General features: G+C 48.0%; 1 protein-coding gene across 1 annotated transcript; it reads right to left on the bottom strand.

Annotated features, from left to right (window-relative positions):
* Positions 1-12,188: 12,188 nt before the first annotated feature.
* Positions 12,189-13,651, bottom strand: Rplp1 (ribosomal protein lateral stalk subunit P1). The gene is made up of 3 exons (XM_028867635.2): positions 13,451-13,651; positions 12,937-13,011; positions 12,189-12,428 (listed from the first exon to the last, which is right to left on the bottom strand). The coding sequence occupies exons 1-3, from the start codon at positions 13,520-13,522 to the stop codon at positions 12,231-12,233; spliced, it is 345 nt and encodes a 114-aa protein (XP_028723468.1). The 5' UTR covers positions 13,523-13,651; the 3' UTR covers positions 12,189-12,230.
* Positions 13,652-16,075: the final 2,424 nt, after the last annotated feature.

Below are 16,075 nucleotides of genomic sequence, written 5' to 3'. Positions count from 1 at the left end.
TCTGAGCTCCACCTTCACAAATGTACACATCAGAAGGCTGGATGCACTGAAGTTCCCCCTAGCTCTAGAATGCTGTGCTTCTCCCAGAGGCTCAGCTGTCTCCCTTATGTAGGAACAACCAGCCTAATACACAGGAGAAATGAAGTGTGTGGGCATAAGCGGGGTGTTCAGCCAGCAAAGGGGACATGGAGGATTCGGGGGCCTGGAAAACAGGGCAATGCTCTAAGCTGGGTGAGCAGTGAGATGCCGCGGAGAGGAGCTGAGCTAGGGGTTGCCTGGCAACAGCATCGGCTGGACCGAGCAGCACCTGAGGAGAAATGGACCACATCCCCTGCAAGAGGCACCCTTAAGACCTGGCCCCCATCCCAGAGAGCTGCTTCTACCTCTCCTTACAGCACCCCAACTTCCTGAAAGGAAGCAAATGCCTGTGCAATGAGAAGCAAGCGTTCCCCACCCTGGGGGCCAAGGTGAAGGGCTACAGAGTTCCTGCTGACAGACAAAAGCAATCAATTTTTCATTACCCAGCGAAGGCAACAGGATGTCTTGGATGTCAACAGTTTCTGGGCAACAAAGACAAACCCAATACACAGGCTCCTCACCTGAAAAGACGTTCCCTTTACAAGCACCTGCTGGGGCGGAAAGAAGAGGAGGAGCCAGGGAAGGCAGGAGAAGCCACTTCAGCCTCACATCTGAGCCTGTGACACCTTTGGCAGATCCTGTCAGGCAATGACTCAAGTGGAGCCCGCCTTTGGGAGGGTTTGGACGCAAGACGGCACAGGTTGAAGACATCAGCCGATGTGGTGTGTTCATTCACTCAACAAAGAATTTCGAATATTCCAGCACAGGCACTCAGACTGGAGGAGCACAGAAAAGGGGACACTGAGGCCAGGTGTGGTGGTGCACACCTTTGATTCCAGCGCTTGGGGAGTAAAAAGCAGGCAAACCTGTGTAAATCTGAGGCCAGCTTGGTCTATACAAGGAGTTGTCCAAGCCAGCAAGAGGCTACATAGTGAGGCTTTGTCTTAAAAAGCAAATAAACAAATAAAACAAGGGGCGGGGGAGAAGGAGAGGATGAGCCACTGAAAGCCAGAGGAAGAGGAAGAAAGGAATTGTCCCAAGATCCATGGCCACTAAGAGCACAGCTAGAATTGAACCCACAGCCCAAGGGACAGTGACAGTGTGCCATGGTCCCCAAATGATCACATGCAGTCTTACGAAGAAAACCCCAGGAGCTTCTTAGAGACCTTCAAAATGCTCAGCTACTGAAACCCTGAAAGAGATCATTGTGTTACTGGATTTGTTAGGACCAGACATAGCCTGGGCCCTGGTAATGCTAGGGAGCTAGCTAGGCTCAGCCACCCGCCTTCGATAGGCCGATGAAGCAGGTGAGTCATGGTGAAGAAAAGAAAAAAGGAAATTTATTCAATGTGGCTACATTGGGAAGAAAAACAAGGATGTCAGAGAATACCCAAGTCTGCCCTCCTGCCCATCACTGTCTGGCTCTGGTTTACTGGGTAGAATCTCTTCCTTGGAGACAAGTTCCCCTTTGGCTAGCACCAGGTCTCAGACTCTTCCTTCTCCCAGCACAAAGTTCTGGGGGAAATTCCAATTTCTTGGGGTCCACTGTTTCAATAATGTGACAGCCCAAGTGGGGACACAAGTGTCTCTTCAGGATATCCTCATTGCTGCCAGGACACTTACAAACTGGAATCTCTTCCGTGTGTACGGTATTATTTTTACTCAGGTGAGTCTAACCAAAACAGAAAGCATGGGCCTTTCCAGGCGGGTTCCTAGCTCTGTGTCAGGCCGGGGCTCCCAGGCTGCCTCTGTGTTTGTGTTACCCAGCGAATGTCAACGGAGGCTCAAGAATAAGTCAACACAAGCCTCCCTGTATGTGCCAAGGCTTGTTAGCAGAGTAAACGGTGTGCTTAGCTCGCCTTAGAAGAATCTTTGCTGAGTAAACAGAAGGAAGGTTTTGCTTGAGAATAAACAGAGCAAGGAGCTGAGGTGGCCCTGGGGCGGGAAGGTGACTCCACCACACAAGCCAGAGAGAGGGAAGCCGGGACTGGAGTCCTTGAAAGTCCTTGATGCAAAGGCCAGAGGTTGAGGTCCAGGGAAGTACTGGGGCTGACCAATGTCATACCACAGCTCCAAGAAGAAGAAGGAGAAGGAGGAAGAAAAGGAGGAAGAGGAAGAGGAGGAGGAGGAGGAGGAGGAGGAGGAGGAGAAGGAGAAGGAGAAGAAGAAGAAGAAGAAGAAGAAGAAGAAGAAGAAGAAGAAGAAGAAGAAGAAGAAGAAGAAGAAGAAGAAGAAGAAGAAGGCTTCTCTTTTCCACACAATCTCTGCCCTCCCCACTTTCCTGGAAAGGCAAAATCCCAGACTCTGACAGGGATCCCACAGGAAGGAAGACCCAGAAGCGAGCTCACTGACTCTGAAGTCTTCAGACACTGATGTCTTGACCTTCCCAGGAAAACGCGTGTATTTCAAGAAGGCTACAAGGAAGTCAAGCCCTGGCTTTAGCAATCCCACTACTTGGGAGGAGTAGGCAAAGAGGAATAGGAGTTTAAGGCCAGCCTTGGTCATACACTAAGTTCAAAGCCAGCCTGGGCTTCATGAGGCTCTGTTCAAAAACAAAAGAAAAAGCCGTAACGGGGGCAAGTGCAAAACCTCAGCGGCAGGCATGGGGGCAGCTTTGTTGAAAGCGAGATTGTCTACCGCACATGAAGCTCTGGGTTTGATCCCTGGTACCATATAAATCCCAGCACTCAGACGGAGGTAGGAGGGTAGGAAGTTCAAGTTTATCTCAGCTGCATAAGGACTTCAAGGCGATATGGCTCGTGAGATCCTATCTCCAAAAGACAGGGCAGCGGAGGAGTAAGGCAGAAGTAGGGAACTAATTTTTTTTTTAAGATTTTCATTTATTTATTTTGTGTGCATGTCACATGCCATGGCACACCTGTGGAGGGCAGGGGACAAATCACAGTCAGAGTCAGTTCTCTTTCCACGTGTGGTGCTGGGGGTGGAACGCCAGTGGGCAGGCTTGGCAGCAGGTACCCTCACCCACTGAGCCCTCTCACCCGCCTGGAAAGTGGTTTTGATCCCAGTAAACCACCAACGTTTTGTCTCTAAGTGTTCACACTGATTCAATATTATCTCTGGGAGCGGGGTGGGTAAGGGAACAAGCCTTAGCGGTGCCGGATCTTTTCACGCACCTTGCAACTTCCTCCTTGGCCTCGTTCACCTGAGGTTCCCATTTACCCAAGTAAAGAGACACCCTGCTCCAAAACCTTTGATCCATATAAACCTGTCAGTCTCAAAACTAACTTGGATCCAACCACTGGCTAAAATCGTCTCAAAGAACTTATTGTCACAGCTCTGCACAGAATCTTCTGAGTGTTTCCCTTTTCGTTTAATTTACAGAGCCCTCCATCCTCCGTCCTCCTTCTCAAAAGGACTTGAAGGCTTAGATCAAAGTGCAGATGTGCAGCCAAGTCAATGGAAGAGCCACATAAATTAAACAAGAAAAATCAGCATCGAGCAGAGGAGGAGACAGAGGCATGGTCTGTGTAGGTCACTTCTGTCAAGAGACGGGGCCGGAAATCCTCTGGATGAATTTCTCATCGGCTGAGAGGCCAACTCACAGAACCCCTTGTCATTCTGAAAGGGGACAGGGTGGGCAAGATGGCTCATTCCTGGGCAGGATTGAGGGACTGAGTTCAGATCCCCAGAATCCACATGAAGGTGGGAGGAGAAACTGGCTTCTCAAAGCTGTGTTCTGACCTCCACAAGTATGTTCTGGCACACACACACACACACACACACACACACACACACACACACACACACCACACACCATGCAATAATAATCTAATAAATAAATAAATAAATAACCAACTAAAAAGTGTTCTGGAGAGATGGCTCAGAGGTTAGGGGTGCTTCCTGTTCTTCGGGAGGACTAGCGTTTCGTTCCCAGAACCCACCCTGAGCTTACAGCACATAACTCCAAGTCCTCAGGATCTGACACCCTCTTCTGGCCTCCGAGGTCATAGTCACACACATGGCAAACACTCACATGAACACCACACACACAAGTAAATAAGAATAAATCTTAAAAGTTAAATAAAATAACAACAAAAACAAAGGAGGGTAACAATTTTCCAGGTGACACAAACTTTGCCCCAGGTCTCCATTTCACAAGAACTTTTCTTCCTTAGGGGACACGGCACCTCTGAAAGTCCATGACAAAAACAGAAGCTGCCCTCATCTAGCTGCTTCTTCTGACAAGCCTGGAGGGGCACAGGGTCCGCCTGGCTGCAGGATGGGGCAGCCACATCCTTGGCTCTCAGACAAGAAATGGATTTGAGTGTGAGAAGGGAAATGCCAAGTGTGCGAGAGTAAGTTACAAAGAAGGTAAGGCCAAATTCAAGTGCACTTGGCCTCCTTTTGACAGTCACAGGTTTACACACAACCTTGCCTTTTCTTACCAAGGTGTGGGCTCCCTCCCTCCCTAGTTGGTAAAATAGCTCCCCCGCCTGTGAAGCCATTCCTGAAACAGGCCACTGTGGGGCAGCACTGAGCCAGCATCCTTACAAATTCATTTGTAAGCAATCCATGCAAATCCAGCATGCATGCAATTCTGCCTTCATGAAACCTGAAATCCCATGATCTGACTTTCCCCATAGTTAAAACATGCAAACTAAAAAACGTTCCTGCAAATGACTTCTCTAATTTCCTTTTAAATAATTTAAAAAATCATTTTTACCGTGTGTGTGTGTGTGTGTGTGTGTGTGTGTGTGTGTGTGTCTACTGTGTGGACTGTGGCATTTGAGTGCAAGTGAGAGGAAAAATTGTGGGGATCATTTCTCTCCTTCCATTATGTGGGTCCCTGGGATCAATCTCATATTACCAGGTTGGCAGCAGGCGTCTCTACCTGCTGAGCCATCCTGCCATTCCATCTTTTTATTTTAAAAAATATATATTTGTTTATTTGTTTGTTTTTGAAACAGTGTCTCATTATTTAACTTGGGCTGATCCTGGAGCTCACTCTATAGACCAGGCTGGCCTCAAACTCACAGAGATCCTCTTGCCCCTGCATCCTGAGACCTGGGGTTTAAGATGTATCCCACAACATCCAGCTCAGATTTATTTTATTTCTAATTATATGCTGAGGCTCATGGAGGCCAAGGGCGCCCAATTCCCCTGGAGCTATAGGTGCTTGTGAGATGCCCTACCTGGATGGCTGGAACCGAACCTGGATCCTCTGAAACGCCAGCATGAGCTCTTGACCACTGAACCATCCCTGCATCTCTCTTTTTAGGTTTTAAGCATCATTTTATTTTGAGAAAGCTAAGAAACGAAATGTTAATGCCCCCTTTTTCTTTGAGACAGAGTCTCACTATATGACCAAACCGGTTCTTGAATCACCCACTCAAATATTTTACCACTTCACGCTCCCAAGTGGTTGGGACTAGACTACACAACAATGCTCAGCTACACTAATTTTTTTTTTTTTTTTTTTTTTTTATGTATCCATCATGAGAGTATACGAATATTCATACTTTAATTCACTTTTTTTGTTTTGTTTTTTCGAGACAGGGTTTCTCTGTGCAGCTTTGCGCTTTCCTGGAGCTCACTTGGTAGTCCAAGCTGGCCTCGAACTCACAGAGATCCTCCTGCCTGTGCCTCCCAAGTGCTGGGATTAAAGGCGTGCGCCACCACGCCCAGCTTACTAATTTTTTATTTAAACAAGAACTGTGTAAATGCTTCACCCACACCCCTCATCCTCCCTATAAGAGCTCAGTGAGGTAGCTACCATTAGCTGCCACCACCCCACCCAGCATACAATAAACCAGAGAGAGAGAGAGAGAGAGAGAGAGACTAACCTTCCCAAGGCCACACAGCCCTGGCAGCATTTGGATCTGACTCAACACTAGTAGTTTGACATCAGAACATTTAACCCTGTGTCCCAACAGATCTACAGGACATCGTAACAGGAAGAGATTGTCATTAGGTTTAAACATGATTTGTTATCCAGAGGTTTGTGTCCCACAGTCCTGGTCTACAGCGTGGTCGTCATGAGGGAGGGGTAGATCCTCTGGAGATGCAACAGGGTCCAGCGGAAGGAAATTAGGCCATGAGGCATTGCCCTCACAAGGGACTTGTGCAGGTCTTGTGGGATGGGTTGTTAGAATGTGACTCGGCACCACCCCTGACAACTCGTCCATGGATGGTGTCTGTCCCCTTGCACACTATGACCACCCATCATGTTGTGATATAGCCAAAAGGCCCTCAGTGTAGCAAATGGGGCCACCCAATCTTGGATTTTCCAGCTTCCAAAACTATGAACTACAAACAAACCTCTTTTTGAAAGGCACTATGCAGGGTCAGGTCAGGGTCAGCTCAGGTTAGACTAAGGCAATGGTTCTCAATCTTCCTAATGCTGTGACCCTTTAATACAGTTCCTCATGTTGTGACTCACAACCATAAAATTATTTTGTTGCTGCGTCATAACTGTAATTTTGCTACTGTTATGAACTGTAATGTATTATCAGATATTCAGGATATCTGGTATGTGACCCGCAAAGGAGTAGTGACCCACAGGTTGAACACCACTGGACTAAGGCAATTGGCTAGCCTAAATCCCATCTCAAAGCATTACCCTCCCTATCCCAGCAAGGCTTTTCCTGATTCTGCTTATTTCAAGCTAAAACTCTCTGAAAACTAGTGAGAGTTCCGGCCGCTGTAAGTACCTGGAAGTTGAGTGCCTCCTCCATATGAAACCATGCCAGTTTTTAAATCAAAATTCGCGTTTAAAACAAAACAAACAAACAAAAACAACGTAGGAGACTGCCTGCCGTGGGTCGTGTGACACCCATAACCCCAGCACTTGGGAAGCTGAAATGGGAGGATAAGGAGTTCTAGGTTATCCTCAGCCACACAGGTGTGTGTGTGTGTGTGTGTGTGTGTGTGTGTGTGTGGTGAGTGTGTGATATGGGTGTGATACAGGCATGTGCCTGTGGCAGCACACACACATTGATGTCAAGGACCACTCTCAGGAGTCAGTTCCTGCCTTCTACCTTGTTTTGAAGCGGAGGTCTCTCTTCTTTGGGCTGCTTCTCCACGTACAGATTAAGACATCACCAGAGCATGGGTGTGGGCATCTCCAAGGAGAGTTGCACTTTGTTATCTTTACATTAGCCATGTGGACTGGCTAGTTTTATGTCAACTTGACACAAGCTAGAGCCTCAATTAAGGGAACTCAATTAAGAAAATGCTTGCACGCAGGGCAGTGGTGGTACACGCCTTTAATTCCAGCATTCAAGAGGCAGAACAGGTGGATCTCTATGAGTTGGAGACCAGCTTGGTCTACAGAGTGAGTTCCAGGACACCCAGGGCTGCACAGAGAAACCCTGTCTCCAAAAAAACAAAAAAAAAAAAAAAAAAAAAAAAAAAAAAAAAAAAAAAAAAAAGAAGAAGAAAAGAAGAAGAAGAAGAAGAAGAAGAAGAAGAAGAAGAAGAAGAAGAAGAAAATGTTTCCATAAGCTCCAGCTGTAGGCAAACCTGTAGGGTATTTTCATAATTAGTGTTCATGTGAGAGGGCCCAGCTCATTGTGGGTGGTGCCATCTCTAGGCTGGTGGTGTTAGCATTTAGGCATCGGTACTGACCTGCCTTAGGGTCCTGACAGGATATACCTCACCGGCAACCACTAAGAGCACCCTGTGTGCACATTTGCTACATTTCCTTATAAAAGATGGGCCTTGTACACCTCCTCTCTCTCTCTCTCTCTCTCTCTCTCTCTCTCTCTCTCTCTCTCTCTCTCTCTCTCTCTCTCTCTCTCTCTCTCCTTTCTCTTTTTCTTCCTCAGCCCCAGGGACTGGTCTCTGCCCCTTCTCTCCCCTCCCCTCAATAAACCTCCTACATGGGCCCTGTTGTATGGTGTGACTTCTTCCTATGCTGTTTCTAAAATATAACAGGTGGTCCTGGTTGCTATAGGAAAGCAGACTGAAACTGGACCATGGAGGCGCATGCCTTTAATCTCAGCCTTTGGAGACAGAGGCAGGTGGACTTCTGAGTTTGAGGCCAGCCTGGTCTATACAGTGGGTTTCAGGACAGCCAGGGCTACAAAGAGAAATCCTGTCTGGAAAAGAAAAAAAAAAGCAGACTGACTGAGCAAGCCATGGATACCAAGCCAGTAAGCAGCACTCCTTCATGGCCTCTGCATCAGCTCCTGACCGCCTTAGATAATGAACTGTGATACTTAAGATTAAGTCAAATAGGGGTCTGGAGAGATGGCTTAGAGGTTAGGAGCACTGACTGCTCCCCCAGAGGTCCTGAGTTCAATTCCTAGCCATCAACCACATGGTGGCTCACAACTATCTGTAACGGATCTGGTGCCCTCTTCTGGCATGCAGTCATACATGCTGTATACATAATAAATAAATAAATCTTTTTTTAAAAAGTAAGTCAAATAAACCCTTTCCTCCCCAAGGTGCTTTTGGTTATGGTTGTTTCGTCACAGCAATAGAAATCCAAACTAAGAGACCATGTATATACAATTTTATTTAGTCCTAAAATCATTTTTAAAGGGTTAAAAAGAAATTTAGATGAGACCACAGGAGAGTTCCTGAGGCGTCCTGGGCAGGGTTAGAACTTACAAGGCACTAGCCTAGATGTGGAGAGTTAGGATGTCTCGGGGCCAGGGAGAGGGTTCAGTGGGTTGGAGTACATCTGCTCCTCCAGAGTGTGGTTCTCAGGACCATGTCAGGTGACTCACAAGTGTCACTCCAGTCCCGTGGCATCCGATGCCTCTGGCCTCCCTGAAAATGAAGGCACTGGAACAACCAAGGTGCCCCTGCCCAGGGTGCCGGACAGAAAGGCAGAGTGCGGGCTATCACCCAGAAACCTCGTGGGTACTGTTGCTCACCACCCCTCACAGCACAAATTCGGCTCATTATTTCCGGTTGAGAACTGTGTCCTGTCCCGCTCCTACTGCTTAATGAACATGTGTGTATCTCATGTAAAGCAAGACAGCAAAACCCCTTCTGGACCGCGGCTACTGACGCTCAGCACTGACAGGCATGCGTGGAACCCTCAGGACCCGCGCGCGCCCCTAGCGGTTCGCAGGCCTCATAGTCATTGAGAAGCGACCGCCCTCGACTTCCAGCCCCGCCCCCTTCTCGACCAGCGTAGAGCTCCGGAGGCGCATGCGCCATAACCACCGCAGCCAGCCAACCCAGCTCATGAAACTATAGCGAGGTTCAGACTTCGAGTGCAGCCGCCCCGCCTCAGGATTGGACTTTCCCAACTTCTCCCAAATCCTGGGGATGTGTACAGGTCACCTTGGGCTCTGAAGCCCCGTGTCCCAAAGGAAGTTTGCAAGTGTCTGAGCGCCGCGCCTCTGCATATTTTAAGAGCACATTCATCGTCCACCACAGGGCCGGCTACAGGATCTATCTCCTGGAGAATCTTACCGACGCCTCGTGGGCGGTATGGTTTTCTGACACCCGGAGTGCTGAACTGAGCGTGCGGGAAGGAATTCTGAAGCCAGACTTGGTACCAGCCTTGGAACCTAATGACAGACCCCTGTCCCTGGCATACCAGCTAGGTGAATGGATGAGGCAGGAAGGGCACTTGGGTCCCTGTTACGGCTGTCATTCCATTGATGCTGGGTCTCTGAACAGCAACTTGTAGTGAAAATAAAACCGAACTCTGATAACTACATCTTGAAGGCCAACTACGAACTACACACGAAGGAGAGCAGTGGAGTTCAGAGCGGGCAGTATGAAGTCAGAGGCAGACAATACCTCATAGGGTTAGTTAATGGTTATCTTCCTCGAGTTGTGAGGCAGGGCTGGAGGACAGAGCTCATTTGGTACAACACTTGTCTAGTATGTCTGAAGCCCTGGGTTCAATCGCCAGCAGAGCATAAACCAGATAGCACCTCTGCAATCCCAGATCATAAGCTTAAGGCCATTCTCTAATGGTCTGCAATATGGGGAATTTAGAAGGGTAAAGTTAATCCAGCCTGGAGTGGACCTCCTGAAGGAGCAATTTGGTTTAAGGGTTGTTTTGGTTTTAGTTTGTCAAACGCAACAGTTCTCATCCACAAGACTCGATGTAGCTCTTTTAACACTTTAACAATGACTTATATAGAGCCTGTGCAAATCCTCATCGAATTTTCTGGACAATGTGCTGATACAGCACAGGACAGTCCTTATGCCTTCAACCTTAACAGCTTAGTAGCTACCCTTAGTAGCAACCTATTATCTCCCATGGATGTTATTCTCTGGGTACCACCTTCTTGATGGCAAAGGGCCCTACTTCCTAACACCCTTTGCAGAGCCTCTAAGCCAGCAGTGAGAAAAGGCCAGGCTGAGTCCTGCCTGCTGACTTGGCTGCACACTGCTGATCCTGGAGCCCCATCCTCTCTTCTAAGGGTGAGGTGACCACTCTACATATTATTTTCCAACCTGGAAAACCCCGCTTCCCTAAGCCTAGCTCCTCTCCACCTTGGATCCCAGCGCTTCAGTGCTGGACAGGTTTGCATCTCCCAGCTCTGGAGACTCAAACTCACTGGGTTTCATTACAGCCTCGAATCCTCCCTCATCATCCCAGTTCTGCCTCCTAAACGCTGGGATTACAGTGAGAACTAACCAGAGAACCAGTCCAAGAGGCCAGCCTGGTCTACAGAGCAAGTTCCAGGCTAGCCAAGGATATACAGTTAAGATCCTGTCTCAAAAAAAAAAGAGCCACCTGGAGAAGGCAATGTTACATCAACTGCAAGTCCAAGGGTCTTAGTTGGACATTACAATGCCCCAAATCACACAACTCCGAAGTATAGGTGCAGCCTATCAAATTGTGGCCCAGAATTATTGGACTGAGTAGCCTATATCCTGCCATGCTATGTACATTATCTGACTTGTGGAAACCCAGACCAGAAAACACACTACCACTGAGCTATTATATCCTAGTTCTGAATTTCATCACCACTAAAACTACAAACATCCAGGCTTGCCTGCAGATGAGAAAAGCTGCTTGTAACTGAAAAGAAAATCAGAGCTTCTTATTCAATTTTTGTTAGTTCAGTCTCAGGTTCTGGTCCTAAGATTTAACGCTCCATATGAAACTGCAAATACCAGGCCTTGCTACATGCTTGACATTCCAGTTCCTGCTTGCTCTTCTATAGAAAGTACTTTTAAGAGCAGGTATGGCTGTGCACTCTAGTCCCAGCACACAGCAGAAGTGCAACGGCAGAGATGCAGAGTTAAGCATGATGCCAGAGTCTGAGTTCATTCAGCAACCATGTGGTCACAAATGAAGAGATCTGGCTTGTAAATAAAAAAAAGCAATGAAGTCACAAAGAGAAACTAAAATGCAGCTGTGTTTTGTTCTTAAGGGCAACAGGCTGGAACCTACCTTACAGCTGTTTCAGAGAAAACAAAGGGTAGTTTTAAACAGCAGCAGACACAGGCACATGCATGCTGAACCATCCTGAGACAAGTCAAGCCTGAGTAAGTAAAGTTCTAGCCTGCTGCCCCTAGGAGCCAAAAGCAGATGCACTCTATGAATACAGTTGAGTCAGCAAGCCTTGATGACCAAGTTTACTGACCTGTTCATGCCAAGCGGACAGTATCATAGAAATCAAATATTGAAGGTAGACATCAGTGGAAATGGAATCTTACTGTTAACCCCAGGAGCCAGGGTGGTCACTAAATACAAGCAGCTTCTACTCAGACCCACCCCAGAACTGTCAAGAGCACCATCTGTACAGAAGCAGGTTGTGAGACGCAGATTCGCTTTGCCATCTTTGACAGTATTATAAGTTAGCGGGCTGGGCGGTGGTGGCGCACGCCTTTAATTCCAGCACTTGGGAGGCAGAGCCAGGCGGATCTCTGTGAGTTCGAGGCCAGCCTGGGCTACCAAGTGAGTTCCAGGAAAGGTGCAAAGCTACACAGAGATCCTGTCTCAAAAAACCTTTAAAAAAAAAAAGTTAGCAGCTAGTTTTGTTCATTTTCGAATGGCCAGCACTAAACCAGTGCTGAGTTCTGACTGACTGACAAGCTAGTCCAGACAATTAACTCATGCTGGCCTTGAACTCAGGATCCTCCCACCGTGACATCTTAAGAGACCTGCCATCACCCAACCCTCAAGAAGCTGTGCCTGGGGCATACAACTGAGACCAGCCACCTTACAGGTTCATCCTTTTATTGGATATGTTAACAAAAGAGGTTTAGTCAAAAAGACCAAAGCCCATGTCATCATCAGACTCCTCAGATTCTTCCTTCTTTGCTTCCACTTTCTTCTCCTCAGCTGGGGCAGCAGCAGTCGAGGGGGCAGGACCGCCTGCTGGTGCGGCTCCAGCTGCTGGAGCAGGCCCACCAGCCCCTACGTTGCAGATGAGGCTCCCAATGTTGACATTGGCCAGGGCCTGTAACACAAATGGACAAGTAAAGTGTTTACTCCTGCCCTTTATGTTCCAATGACTTGTTCTGTTTGGCTTTTTCGAGACCAGACCAATGCACAGGACACAGTGAATACACAAGCAAAATTGATATTCAGTGTGAAAGCTGGGCCTGTATTTGGTTGCTGTTTTCAACGTACATGAGTTTCCTCTCATGGTGGGAAAATTTGTTCTAAGTAACCCAGGAGAACAAAATGGGCAGATTTTCCAAATTTCTAAACTCTTTGAACCCAGCCCCCTTCAGTTGGCTGACCTCCCTTCCTAGAAATAAAGCAATTTGTACAGAACTTTCTATAAGAGGCCACTAAACTCAATTTATACAAATTACGAACTATAACACTTAGAGATTTTTTTTTGGAGTAACACAGTTAAAGTTTTTAATCTGTTAGAAACCAGAGACTGATATAAAACTAAGATACAAAATCCAAGAGGGGCGGTGGAAAAAGTACATTAGCAAGACTTCCCCAACTCTTACCTTTGCAAACAGGCCAGGCCAGAAGGGTTCAACATTGACACCAGCTGCTTTAATGAGGGCATTGATCTTGTCCTCCTGGAATACAAAGCCAATCCATCAGAGCGATCAGAATACAGTTAAAAACCAAGTCCCAGAAGTCGCTTATACAGTCCCAGAAGTTGCCAATTCGGGCTTTCTAAGGGCAGCTCATGCTTAGTCTCATAAAAGACATCGGGAAGGTTTGAAGGCTCGGGGCACTAGTGCGATTGCCTCCAAAGCCTGACGACACGAGTTCGAGTCCTAAAAGCAAGTAGAACGATAATCCGCTCTAATATTTGACCTCTGGCAAACACAAGCGCGCGTACGACCACCGTTCACGGCTACTGGACCGCGAGAGTAGAAGAGCGCGTGCGCGCCTGGGGCCTCCAAGGCATCGAATATCCGAGACCGCGTCGAGTCGACCAGCCGAGTGAGTGCCTGGCCCTCGCCAGCACCACACGTGGCCACCCCGCGGCTCCCCACGCCGCGCACTCACCGTGACCGTCACCTCGTCGTCGTGCAGGATGAGGGCGGAGTAGATGCAGGCGAGCTCGGAGACGGAGGCCATGTTGCGGACTGCCGGCACGGTGCTAGTCGCCGGATGAAGTGAGGGCCTCACCCCAACGCGGCCTTAGCTCCCTCGGAAGAACCGAGCACCTTGGCGGCAGCTGAGGAAAGGGTCACACGCGCCTGCGCGCAGCCTCTTATGGGGGCCGCGGCGGCCAATCGATGCCCGGCTCCGAGCGGAAGGGGCAGAGCCAAAGACGAGAGGCGGTGCCTTGCAGAACGCAGTTCCGGAGCTGCGCGTTCGGCTTCCGGTTTAGCCGGCGTGGGGCGGCTTGCGAGCGTAGGAAGTGCTAAACTTTACGGTTTAGCAGCTAAGAGGAAAGGTATCTGAGGAAAACGCACTGGTCCTGTCCCTTGTTTGTTTGGTTTGTTTTTTTCAAGACAGGGTTTCTCCGTGTAGTTCTGGTGCCTGTCCTGGATCTCTTTAGACCAGGCTGGCTTCAGACTCACTGAGATCCGCTTGGCTCTGCCTCCGAGTGCTGGGATTAAAGGCGTGCGCCACCGCCGCCCAGCCTGTCCCCTGCTTTAATTAGCAGGAGCGCTCCCGCGGCTTGGGCACATGGAAAAAAAGTCAGTAGCTGACTGAAGCCCTGCCGGTCACGTGGCTGGCCCCACCCCACCCCGCACCGTGCGCGCGCACACGCGCGCGCTAAGCCCGGGTCAGATGAGTAGTAGGTAAATACCATAAAGGGTCTGGAGTGAATCGAGGTTAAACAGGACACTTCATCTCAAGAAAACTCTAAAGTAATTCATTACATTAGAAAGCACAGAGGTGCCTCGGAGGTTAAGCCATTTTACTGCTCTTCCAGAGGACCCGAGTTCCATTCTGCCACCCCAAAACTCGAATTCCAGGTCCAGGGGATCGGATCCTGACCGACCAGAGCAGACACGCTCACATACACATAAAAGAAAACACTATTTTTAAAAGGACCATATAAGGTATGGTGGGAAAAATAAACACAGAAGGGAGGAGGGACCACGTGATGAAATTTGGCAACTAATCACATAGACTCCTAGAAAACTAGGAGGATAACTTTCATAACGCGATAAGGAGCAAACATTCAAAGCAAATACCTTTTTTTCGAGACAGGGTTTCTCTGTAAAACAGCCCTGCCTATCCTGGAAGTCACTCTGTAGACCAGGCTGTCCTCGAACTCGCTGAGATCCACCTGCCTCTGGTAGTGCTGGGATTAAAAGGCTTGCGCCACCACCGCCCAGCCCAAAACAAATATCTTAATAGAAAAAAAAAAAAACCTTAAACATTCTTTGAAAGTGGGGAACAGACATGTCTTCCTTTGCTTTTGCGTGAGTGCATGGCGCTTTATCACAGCAATAGTAACCCCAAGACTGCTCGTACACACAAACAAAACTTAGAAACTCAAAATACCCATCAGGTTGGGGTACAGCTCAGTTGTGGAGCTCTTGGACAGTTTGTCTAAAGGTGGCCTTGGATTTCAGAGCTAGGGACTTGAAATCAGAACCTCATGAATACTAGGCAAGTGGTTTACCAAAAAACACCTCCAACGTGTGATGTTGCTTTAAAGTTCATGTAATTCCGATTTCAGCACCACAAACAAGCTATGAAGCAGTTATCAAGAGGAACCTAAGTAGAGCAATATAGTTTTCACAGATAAAACCTTCAGTGGATAATTCTCCCCAAATTATATAGTTCCAACCAAAATTCTATTCACAATCTCAGTAGAATTTGACAAGCTTGCCTCAAATCTTTAAAACAAAAAACTAACAGGGTGTCGTTTTTCCCAGCTGACCTTGACCTTGCTATGTAGCTGAGGATAACCAAGAATGTAGGTTATCTTCCTGCCTTCACCTGGGATTGATTGTAAGTGTGCACCACTACAGACGGTTCATGCAAAGCTAGGGATCAAATCCAGAGCCTGGTGTACACTAAGCAAGCAGTGTACCTACTCAACTACATCTCAACTCCCTTACTATACAACCCAGGCGGCTGGCCTTGAATTTGTGGTAATCCAGCCGGGCGGTGGTGGCACACGCCTTTAATCCCAGCACTCGGGAGGCAGAGCCAGGCAGATCTCTGTGAGTTCAAGGCCAGCCTGGTCTACAGAGATCCAGGCTAGGCACCAGAACTACACAGAGAAACCGTGTGTGTGTGTGTGTGTGTGTGTGTGTGTGTGTGTGTGTGTGTGTGTTGGGGGGTTGGGGGTGGGTGGGAGGGTAGAATGTATTCCTTGCATGCTAAGGACATGAAATCCATCCCTGGCATCATAAAGGTGCCATAAAAAAGGTCATGGGCAGGAAGATCCAAAGTTTCAAGTTGCAAAGGATACATACAGTCTTACACACCCCAACACTTACTAAGTAGTTTTATTGCAAAGGCTCTTGCATTTGAGAAACCAAACTCACAATCAGGAAATCCTCATTAAATCAATGAGATCCTATTTCATGTCTGTCAGTTCTGAGAGTTGCTAGTGAGAATGGCAAAAGAACACATTTACAAAACCCTAGTTCAAGCTGGGTGTGTGCACAGCCGACAACCAGCACTTCTCACCATCGTCTCTGCCCTCAACACTCCAGA

This window comes from Peromyscus leucopus, chromosome 7, assembly GCF_004664715.2.
Source record: "Peromyscus leucopus breed LL Stock chromosome 7, UCI_PerLeu_2.1, whole genome shotgun sequence".
NCBI classification, from domain to species: domain Eukaryota; kingdom Metazoa; phylum Chordata; class Mammalia; order Rodentia; family Cricetidae; genus Peromyscus; species Peromyscus leucopus.
The sequence above is the reverse complement of the archived record's forward strand: the minus strand, read 5'-3'. Positions and strand labels throughout refer to the sequence as shown.